Genomic DNA, 11,594 nt, shown 5'->3' with positions numbered 1-11,594 from the left:
AGGTGTTTGAAAATAACGAAGTGTGAGTTTAATCCAAGAATTATAGAGGTTTGATTTGGGTGGTGGAGGAGTTGGCACTTTGGTTATGTCTTTTGTGGCTCGTCTCGAGAGTCTTCTAGGTTTGTATTGTATCTAAACGGTCGCTCCTTCATTTGTATTGTTAGTTAAAAGGTCACTCATTAGTTATGGAGCCTCATATTTATAGGCCTATCTGTGATCCCTTGCATTAAGTTAATGAGACTTTGTACAAGTGGGTCGCACGCAATGACGTGCACGACTGGAAATATGGCATATCAACAGTTGAACAATGACACTGCGATGAACCATCAAATAGTTCAATAAAAGGGAAGATGAAAAGGAAACGGGTTTGGGACATTTACAACTCCATTGCTTGAGTTTGATGTTGAGATGAGAGATGAGGAGATATCTAGAGATGGAGTGATAGAAAAATGGGTGCAAAGATTTTGATATGGAAGTATGAAGAAGCTATTTCAACCAAGTTTTGAGGGGAGATAACTACTCAACTTTTAGGAGTAATTTTAAGTTGGTCTCAACCTTTTAAAACATTCCAAATAACTGCTTAACGTTTTAAAACTAAACATTCGTTAGGTCACTAGTGTTAAGTGATGATCTGGAAGAGTGTTAGGTCATTAATTAATGGTAGTGACATCATCACTTAATGCTAGTCACCTAACGATTGATTATTTCCAAAACGTTATGTAATTATTTGAAATGTATTAAGAAGTTTAGACCAATTTTAAATCACCTTAAAAGTTTGAGTAGTTACGTATTAATATTTTATTTAAATCAAGGTGAATTTGTTTCTTAGTTATTTCTATTTAATTGTGCGCAATTTCTGAGACCCACAAGTTAAACATTTAAAACTCAAGGTGAATTATTTTCTTAGTTATTTCTATCCAATTGTGTGCAATTTCTGAGACCCACAAGTTCAACACTTAAAACTTCTGAATCTATTTTTAAGATTTAATTAAAATACTTACATGTATTTAATGTAATCACCATTTCAACGGTGAAATAGTAATTATATATATATATATACTGCCAGACTCTGATTGTAGTAAAGAAGAGTCCTAGCGAGCCTCGCTCAAAAGCGAGTCCAAACTCTCCCTCTATGGATTCCTAAACCAAAAAAATTTCCAACAGCTGAAACTTGACCTTTATTTCACTGAAATTTAAATCTAAATCGGCATCAAATTGCAAATTTCATTGAAGAACCGAACACGCTGAAAACGCAATCGACGTGTCCTGAGGCTCGAGTAAAACAAACTGAAGAGCTCAATGCAAATAAAATAAGAACACACCAAAAGTTATCACAAAGAGTAGGACTCACCAAATGAATAGTATAATGTTGCTAGGCAATAGTCGAAACAAGAGTCATTACAATACAATAGAGTCCTCGGCTATATAAAAGATCAAAAATAGCAGACACCACCACAAACTACAAAGGGAACAAGCTTGTGTGGCACCAAGTCACAATACAATGACCTAACTCTGTTTTAATCCTAGAAGAACAAAGAATTCTGCTTGCATCTCCGCTGTTAAATCCCCGCTGTTAAATCCCCGCCTAAACGTGGATTAATGGTTTTGTGAATGAAAGCTCAGGGGTTGGTGACAGAATGGAGCCTGCAAAGAGACCAGTAAAAGCATACGCACATTCAGTAGCAAAATCAAGACAAGAACAGCAGACATACATGCACAGGTAGTATTCCGCTAAATGCTTTATAGCCCAAAATAAGGGCCTGATTAATCACTTTTTTGTGCTGGAGATATGAAGAATGTATATGGGAGAAATGAAGGGTGATGGGAGAGAGGGAAAGAAATAAAGAACGAATGAATGGAAACAAAATCTTAGATGTGAAAACGACTTTTAAATTGTTTTTTTTTAGTGTGCGTTTCCTTTTCCATTTTTTCTACACCTCTCCCACCATCCTTCATTTCTCTATATCTATAGATCCCATGTATTTCTCCTCTATCTCTAAGGTCAAAAAAATGAAAATTAAAAACCAAAAACTAAATGAGTATCAAACAGCCCCTGCAGTTTTATACTGGAGATCTCTCCAACAAAAGTTCGGTCACAAATCTCCTTTGCTTCTGGCAAATCGCAACAATCAAAACAAAAGTGTAAAAAACACATTCAAAAGGTATGATGACGGCCCAGCTGCACTATGACATTAGGAAGCTGCCAACAGTGGAATAGACCTCGAGAAGGGAAAATGACATAAGAATTGGGGTGCTGTCTCAATTTTTTTTTAAGAGTAACCAAGACCCAGCCACTTTAGCTTAAAGATTAATATTCAACGATACAACACCCAAAAGTGTACACCAGGTTCAAAGGCATGAGGTTGAGCCTTTGTACACCAAATGTTTCTGTCACACATTTTCCTGAGGTGCACTGTCAAAATTCCTACCGATTCTTGAAACTTCAAAACACTTCAGTTTTGTGCACTAATTAACAAATACATTTTAAAGAGAAGTGACCCCACATAGAGGGATATTATGTTCTAGTATCAAGTAAACTGAAAGACGCGAACAAAAATTGAAATAATAAAACAACCACGGAAAAGAGGAGCTATTTGAAAACATGCAAGTTTAAAGTGCAACACAACTTCAAAAACTTAACATTAAAGCTATCTGTAATTTATTCCAAACAAACCATTTTATGTATTAAGTTTTGGTTACCTGGATAACAGCTTGCCTAAACTGATCATACGAATGTGCATACATCATTGAAGCACTTGCCCACTGCATGTACGTAGCATCTCTAGATGTCTGATTGAATCCCACAGCACAAAAAGGGCTCATAGCTGGGGTTGAAGGAGGCCCATAACTAATTGAAGCTTGATGCCTCGGCATCTGAGAGAAACCAGCATCGTACTGCAAAAACTGCGGTTGAACCTTTTGCATATTGAAAGGTGCCAAGTTAAATCCTTGATTGGTAGGAAGACTCCTGACATACCTGTATCAGTAGTGTAATTAAACATTTTCAGTTAACAATTTATTTATTTCCAAAACAAAATTGTATATATTACTTTTCCAAGAATGTAAAATCTATTATGTTTGTATTTCATAAAACAAAGAGTTCCACAATGACAAGATATGAAACATTGTAGCCGGTGGTGACCAGATCAAAGTTTACAAGCATTTAAAGAAATAGAAAGGTAAAGGACACGTGATATAGCAGTGCAAAGACTGTAGTGTCCTTATTAGGTTGAGAGAAACCATCTGCAAAGTTCTCACATCAACTTTGATATAATAGATAGCTACCTACCTTTCATAATTTCGATCATAATCTGGGTCAGTACGGTCTTTTTGCCTATCTCTAAAAATGGCAACTCGAGATGAAGAACCAAGATCCTTCACGTTTAAATTCTTTTCTGTATCAACCACAGAGTTCCTAAAACCTTCATTCTCATCCCTGCTAAAGGATGCATTTTTCGCATCTGTAAGGGACTGAAAAGGCGTATCATCAGAATCAGAACTGCTAATGCTGCTAAAGATGCGAGCCCGTGCCCGATCGTACTCCTCCTTCCTCTCTTCCACACTTCTCACAGGACTTCGTTTGATCCCAGCTTCATTAGCTCCATTCATATTATTTTTATCAGACCTGGGCTTGATGACAATTTTAATCTGCTCATGTCTATTGTTTTCTGACTGCTTAGCCGGTATTTCGGATAACTGAATTGCTGGGTATTTGCTTTCTGCTGTTTTCCTCACCAAAATCCTATTCCCTTGACCATCTGGGCCCCAATCCTGAACCATAGTCTGCAAGCCATAGTGTTGAGAAACACGATGTGCAGCAAGTCGAAGGTAGGATGTAGGGAAATGCTGGAACTCAAACAGCTGCTGATCAGGACTTTTCAGAAACCTCTGGATATCAAGTTCCATTCGCAAAACTGAAAAGAAAAGACATCCCGCTAATTAGAAAAGTAAAATATCAAACTATTCAAAGAAACCGTCACCAAAAACTAGGACACAAATGCATAAAAGAGCACGCGTAGGGGGACAATTGACGACTAGGTTAATCATATAGATTAAATGTTGCTACTCTGGGATTTGATTTAATCATATCAAGGTTTGACAAGATAAGAAACAATTAAGAGATAATTGGTCAAATTCATATTTATTCATAAACATGTTTTGGGAGGATAAAGGAATCGATAACAGATCCGTCCAAAATTACACAAAAAAAAAAGAAGAAATCAGCATGAATAGAAAACATTCAACATCAAATCACGCGGTACCAATAAGAAACCCAGATCTAAGATAACAAAAAACCCAGATTCAAATCCAACAAATTCAATTTAATCCAACAATTCAACCAAAACCACAATTAAACAAAAAAAAGCCCTTAAACCCATAAACTTCGAAATCGGAAACCCAAAATTATTAAAATTTAACACACAAATAAAGCAAAAGAAAAACCCATAAACGCAAAACCAAATCCAACACTAAACTAGGGTTTAGAACAAGAGATAATAAAAAATTAGATAAAATTAAACAAAAAAAGAACTTACTGGTGAGACGGTGACGAGGATTCTGGAGAGCCTCGACCAAGAAGGGGTCAACGATTGACCCTTCTTTGAGGTTAAGGCCATCGCTGGAAGCTGAAGAAGATGAGGATTCCATGGATAGGATAAGAGCTGGTTTCTCTCTCTCTCTTCTCTCTCTAGAATAGAAGAGAATAGAAGAGAAAAGAAGGTTGTAATGATTGATAGGATTCCTCTTGCTTCTTCTCTTGTCCTGTGTTGGGCGGGTCAAAAAGAGGAAGAAGAGGGACTGCGGGTGTTATTGGTCTGAAAGCATTTACAAGGGAAAACGAGGAGACACAGGAGGTGAGAAACCCTTTCGGTTTCTACTTTCTAATCCCACCCCAACCCGCAAACTAAACAGGGAAGATAAGGGAAGATATTGCTTTTGGATTTTTTTTTTTTTTAAACTAAGGAAAAAAGTTTGGGCTTTTTGAGTTTTAATAATAAAGACAAAATAAAAGGTAAACTGAATAGTATCAAGATTGATTTTTTAGTGTAAAAATATGATTTTTCGTTAAAATAAACAGTACCGTGTACCTTTCGTTAAAACTTCTTTTTTTTTTTTTTCTAAAAAATAATAATAATAATAATTTGTTTTTTATACACTGTTTTTGCACACAATTTTATTAATGTTTTGTCACAATATCCTCTCCTTATTACCGAAATTTAGATAATAAAAAAATAAAAAATCTTAGAGCATTTGTAAAAGAGAAGTTTTTGCTTTAAGAACCGACGACGTATTAAACTGAAATGGAGATTACATCAAATCTTGGATAAGGACATGAGCTATTTTATGGCTATACCTACAGGTTCTAGGGACATGCACGAATTACGTGGGATGGAGTGCAGTCGCAACCTACCATACGTCCTCTGCAAGCAGACCCAATGCAGAAACATTACTAGAGTAAGCATTGATCCTAGCCATAGCCTGAGTGGAGTCGCTCTCCACTGCAACCTAATGGTACACCCAAGCGTTGTGCAAGCCAAAGACCTTCCATCACTGCTAGTAATTCTATATGTAGCACCGACCCAATCCCCTCCCTCCTCCAAGCCCTTGTAGCAACAAAGTGCCCATTTCAATTTCGAATTACCACTCCCACACCTCCCAAATTAATTGCAAACCGTGTAGCTTCATCCACATTAATCTTTACCCATTCCTCCCTAGGCACCATCCACTTAGCTTGCATCCGCTTTTAGGGAGCCTTGGCTTAGGATTGGCCAGTTAGAAGGCCTGATGCCAACTGAGAACACGTTAGACCATCTCCAATGGAGAGGGCTAAAGGTCTAAAAGCCAAATAATAGCCTCATTTGTCCAAAAATTCATCTCCAATTGATGGCTAGGTTATAATTCTAGGGAGCCCACTAGGCCATTATTTGGCCAAAGGGGCATCAGCTGCAATAATAATTGATTCAAACTCAACAACTAGATTTGAGAACGTTCAACGCTAGCCTAATTAAAATAACCAATAAATTTGAATTATAAACTTAAAACTAATAAATTAGGAAAGGGTGTAAGCCCTATCAGTTAAAGATGATATATGAATATGGTCTGACATTGTTTATTTAAAAATATTTTCTTGCAGTGCTATAGTTCTAGACGTGACTATGTTTAGCCATTTCGGTTAGAAATGGCCTTAGATTACCTCCATTTGCTGCCCGTGCTTTACCCTCCCAAACCATAGCATTTCTCTCTTGCCACAACGTCCAAAGAAGCATACAAAAAATGTCAAATTTTTTTGGTCCACTAACAACAACAGCCACTCCCTCATCAAATTGTTGTGAATGGTCAACGAACGTAAGCCTAGAGGAGATGTAAGCCAAACAGCCCGTGCGAAGCTACACTCCCTAAGCTCCTGTTCACTCATGTTATATATTTTTATGTCAAACCTTTTGTAAACATGAAGTGTAACTAATCTCTCTCTAGGGATTCGATGTAGCCTTGCAAGATTGCCATGTAGTTAATTCGGAATTCTCATTTAATCTATCTATTTCTTGTTTCATTCTCCGATTTAATTGTGACTTAGTGTGTTGATTTTAATGCGTGATCATCATTTGAATTAACCACAGGTTGTTTAGCCAAGATTAAAGCACACATCATGCATAATCTTGGTAGATATGTGAATGAATGAAGGGAATGTTTTGCAAACATCCTGCCGAGTGTTCCCTTTGGTTTTGTGAAAGTTTCTTGTGCACTACATAGTCTTGATTAGGAACCAAAGTTGCACATCACAATTAGGCTCATGATTAGAGACATTTGATCAAATCCACACATCATATGGCTGATCATATCTAAGTGAAACAAACCCAAGAAATAAGTAGAGGGATGAGTATAATCTGACTTAACAAGCATGGACTTGGCTTAGCAATGGTGAAATCGAATCTCTAGCTTCATCTCCATTTGTGCTATCTCTTTTTATTAGCTGTTGATTCATTCATTTTGTGTTTACTTCATTTCCTTATGCTTTAATTTACAATCTGTCATTTAGTTTAATCAAAACCTAAATCCCCCTTTACCTTATTGTTCAATTTAGTTAGAAATCAATTTAGTTTATGCTTTAAAGCATTTTGAGTCTTTGGTTTGTCTTAGTGTTTTAAAGTTTAGTTTTGCATTCTTTGAGTCTAGTATAGTGTTTTAGATTGTGTTTTTAGCGTTTTTGAGTCAAATCCAAGTGATTAACAATCCCTCCTAATCCCCGGTCCAGAACGATCCCTACTTACATACTTACTACAATTGTCAAAAAGAGGGTTTAATTTGTGTGCGTATAATTCTCGCATCAAATTTTGGCGCCGTTGCCGGGGATTAGAAAATTTGCTAATCCCTTGGATTGTTTTATTTTCGTTTGATCTTTTTATTTTATTCCAGATTCTTAATCTTGTTTTGTTTCTTGTTTTAGGTACTAGTTTATGACTCGGATTTTTCATCCGATTCGTGAACATATCCTGGAGTGATTGGGTTCTTCGTCCGGCTGCAAGACGTAAAAGAAAGCGCTACTTGGGAGGCAACCCAATGCACTGAATAAAGCAAAGCATGTTCATAATAAAAAAAAAAAAAAAATATATATATATATATATAGAATAAAAATAAACATGGCAAAAAGATAGAGCCTTCACAAAGGATGTTTACGTGAAGCCCCACTACGAGGCATCAGAGCAGAAGGCGTCGGATCAGAAGGCGTCGGAGCAGAAGGCATCGAAGCGAGAGGCATCGAAGCAGGAGGCATCGGAGCTAGAGCATTCCAGGCCTCAATACTTGGCCAAACGCTGGATGACCCAGGAAAAAGGTGCCTCTGGAGATAAGCCGCAAGCCTTTGACGGTCACTGTGAATTCGACCCTCAGATTCTTGCAGCTCATTAAGCTTCCTCTTCATGCCCGACGAATAGTTATTTGCAAGCACATGCAAACTTCTATTCTCGTACTTAAGCTGCTGGATCTCTTGCTTAAGACTTTCCACCTCTGCCATCAACGATTCCACTTGGCGGGACCGAGCAAGCAGGCGTTGGCCCATGTTGGACACAGAGCCTGCACATTGAACGCTGAGAGCGAGAGACTCTTGAACGGCCAACTCATCGGACCGTCCTGAAAGCAGCCTACTGTCCTTAGGAGTAAGGAGGTTCCTAGCTACTATCGTAGCTGTTGTTGCATCGGTCATCATGGAGTCTTCACCTGAAAGAGGACCATTAGAAGATAAAAAAGAAGGGCGCCATACATTACCTTGACGGGGCGCAACCGGATCGCTGCTGAGACTCAAATCTAAGCTAAGGTTCGATGAGTTAGTCATTTTTCAAAAGTGTTCAATGAGAAGGGGTGGATGGAGTTAAATTTCGAAGGGCCGGAGACGATTTTCAAGAATGGGAAATCTTCAGAGTGTGTATGTTGGCAGTGATCGATAGCTCTATAAAAAGCCAAAGCGACGCGTCCACCGATTCAAAGAGCCGGATTTTCCGGCGTAAGTTAGGCGACGCTCCCTCAGCTTTTCAGAAAACGCGTTCAACTTTGTCAAAAGATTTCTGACAAAGCTGAAAACACGTGGAGGCCATCATCGCAACTGCACATCTTTAGCCGACAAGCGCAAAGTTCGGCGACGCTTTCTCTGCTTTTCTGAAGACGCGTGCAGCTTTGTAAAAAAGAGCCGCATCTGCACTACCACGTGTCATTCAGAAAGCGAAGGGGCGTCGTTCAGAAATCGAAGGGGCGCCTGCTCAGAAATCGAAGAGGCGTCTTCAAAGATCGAAGAGGCGCCAATATTTCAAAAAGCCGGATTTGCGGGATCAAAACGTCTGTCGACAAGGGTAAAAGAATGGTACCACCACTTGTTATTATCTCTATATATGTCGACCTTCATCTTTTATGGCAAGGAAAACCTGAAGAAAATGCCCAACTCTCCCTCACCTCTGAGGGCGCACTCCCAGCAAAGCCTTTCGAAATACTCAATTCTTTCTTCTTCCCCAAAGATGATACCAGATGCCTGGAGTACAGATGACCCAGGAGGAAACGACGGATTGAAGTGTGTTGATTCATTCACCGCTTCTTCAAAAGCAAAGGTATCTCATATCATCAAGGTCAAAAGCAAAAGTATCTCATATCATGCTCTTTCCCTGTCTTTTTCTTTGTCCTTGTTCTTACTCGCATGGCAAAGTGAAAGAAGCAATCAGCCAGCACTTGGAGTCAGTCTTCTGTTCTGGAGCCAACTGCCTGGAATCTATTCCTGATTGCTTGCCTAGCATTGCTCTCGAGTAGTCATCTTCAACGGTTGATACATTTCCAGAGAAGGGACCACTCCTGCAAAGATTGAACAAAGAAACAGATAAAAGGGGTAAGCTTAGACCTTCGGGGAATACCAAAAGAATCCTGCTGCCCAGTTCAAGATTATGTAGCACAAAGGAAAATCAACGATGGGCGGAAGCCAGTTCAAGAGTAAGCCTGTGGAATCACAAAGATCAAAGCCTCAATGCAATCACCAAGGAGAAGAGGGAATTTACACTCCATAACTAGATTTGCGTCCCTAAACTCTTCTCTTTGTTAATTACATTCTGCCATGTTTAGTATGTTTAAGTGCTTTTTGTGTGTTTACTTATGTTTTGTGTGAATCTATGCTTAAAACATTGAGGACAATGTTTGATTTAAGTGTGGGGGGGGGGGGTAACTAAGTATATTTGATGCAAATTCGTGGGATTTTATCACCCATAACTTCAAATGTTGTTCCTTGCTGTTTTAAGGTGTTTTTAAGTTGTTTTAGAGTGTTTTAGTATGTTTTGTTTTTATAACTCCGAAAATCACATAAAAATTTGAAAAACATGTTTTAAAAAGCCTAAAAAGAGTGTTTTGAGTCGTTTTTGTGTGTTTATGTCTTAGGGTACCTTCCAACACAATGACATGGATTTGGTTTGTAATTGCATGACGGTTAAAAAGAGTTATAAACATAGAGAAAAGTTTGATTTACTCTTGGTATATGCTTGGTTATGGTTATAATGTATGACTTCACATGCAATCATAAAAGAAAAATTCGTTTTTGTGACATGCTTGAAGGAAGGAACTCAAACAAACGCTACAACCCTGTGAGACTCGAGCCATTACCTTCTTTGGAGAGTTATTTTCTGTGATTCTTTGTTTTCTAAAGTTGTTGCATGATCTCATTATTCCTTGCTTGGTTGCTACTTAGAATGCAATTGTATCATGATAGAACTAAATGCTAGAACTTATATCCATTTCATTCAAAGCATGACATTGAATTGCATAACATATATCAAGATAAAGTTGTGTAGTTGCTACCATAGCCAAATAGCCTTACTTCCCATATTTCGTATTTGTTGTAAGTTTTAACCCCTTTGAGCCTTGTTTAGCCTATGTTCTTTGTTAACCCATGTTATCCTTACCTAGCCTAGAATAGGACCATCCATGCCTTTGTTCTTAAAGCATAGTAAGCATGACGGAAAATGAATTCCTTTTTTAATATGTTGCAGAAAATAAGTGTGGGGGAAGGATTATTGATGAGAATTGTTGTGCCATAGGCACGGCTAAAAAAAAAAAAAAAAAAGAAAAACAAAATTTGAAAAAAGAAAAAGAAAAATAAGAGTTGTTTGAATTTCCCCTATTATTCTAAAAGTTGTTTTCCGCGCTCTAAAGGGAATTCTAAAGTGCCTAATTCAATACTTTGCTCACTATTGCTTTAATAATGTTTGTTTATCCTTCACCTTTCATTGTTAACCAGTACCCTAGCCCCGTTACACCCCTTTGACTTCTATCTTGATCGTTATGTGTTCAATAATGTGGAGTTTGGATTTGATATGAGCTTATGGAATCACTGGTTCTCATTCTAAGCAGTAGCATTCCATTCATGAGATCATATTCATGTCATTATCGTAAATCCAGAAAATGCTTTCTTTGTTATAACATATGTGAGATACTAGTCTTTCATGTTTACATCAATCTCTCACATATAACTAGTGTAGGGTGTGTAGTCAGAAAATCTGTGTGAAAATAGAGTGCATTCTAGTAAGGAATTGAGTAAATTCTCTAAAGCATGTTACTACATTTGAAATGTGTTTTAATTGCTTAATTGTGAACTAGTATGTGGTGACTATGATTAAGAATGTACTTAAGTGTAAAGATGGCTAAAATCTGTGAGAATAATGATTTTTAACTTGTCATGTGCATTGGAAATCCCTAAGACGGTTGTTGGAAGGTTTAGGTTGTGTTTTACTTGTTTAGTGTCATTTTGTTTATTTGTTATTATTTTGTTTTGCTCGAGGACTAGCAAAAGCTAAGTGTGGGGGAATTTGATAGGAGCATATTTAGGCGACTTACTTAGCTTGTTTTCGTGCATCTATGTTGTTAATTCATAATTGTTTTAGTAGTTTAAGCCATTTTCGTGTGTTTTTAGGTTCATATGGCTAAAGGAGCAAAAAGATGCATTTTGGAGCATTTTGGAGCAAAATTGGGCTTGGAATGGATAGCATATGCTTGGAGCCAAAGTGTTGGACGAATTTGAAAGCCTTGTATGCACTTTGGACATAAAACAAAGGGCCTAGCCCAATCAAACAATC

At 37.7% G+C, this 11,594-nt stretch overlaps 1 protein-coding gene across 1 annotated transcript; it reads right to left on the bottom strand.

Annotated features, from left to right (window-relative positions):
* Window positions 1-1,328: 1,328 nt before the first annotated feature.
* LOC137745679 (uncharacterized) lies at window positions 1,329-4,902 on the bottom strand. Its single transcript, XM_068485679.1, has 4 exons — window positions 4,536-4,902; window positions 3,290-3,914; window positions 2,701-2,977; window positions 1,329-1,644 (listed from the first exon to the last, which is right to left on the bottom strand). Exons 1-4 carry the CDS (start codon window positions 4,645-4,647, stop codon window positions 1,597-1,599), a joined length of 1,062 nt encoding a protein of 353 aa, XP_068341780.1. The 5' UTR covers window positions 4,648-4,902; the 3' UTR covers window positions 1,329-1,596.
* Between the last annotated feature and the right edge of the window lie 6,692 nt (window positions 4,903-11,594).

This window comes from Pyrus communis, chromosome 9 (genome assembly GCF_963583255.1).
Source record: "Pyrus communis chromosome 9, drPyrComm1.1, whole genome shotgun sequence".
Lineage (NCBI taxonomy): Eukaryota > Viridiplantae > Streptophyta > Magnoliopsida > Rosales > Rosaceae > Pyrus > Pyrus communis.
Note: the sequence above shows the minus strand (reverse complement) of the source record. Positions and strands in the feature narration are given on the sequence as shown.

Excerpts from the sequence above, each read along its gene's own strand:
- LOC137745679 (XM_068485679.1), bottom strand. The coding sequence starts at position 4,647 with ATGGAATCCTCATCTTCTTCAGCTTCCAGCGATGGCCTTAACCTCAAA. Across the intron at positions 3,915-4,535 it reads TCCTCGTCACCGTCTCACCA|TTTTGCGAATGGAACTTGAT; the intron begins GTAAGTTCTTTT and ends TTTTCTTTTCAG. Across the intron at positions 1,645-2,700 it reads TTAGGCAAGCTGTTATCCAG|GCTCCATTCTGTCACCAACC; the intron begins GTAACCAAAACT and ends GTCTCTTTGCAG.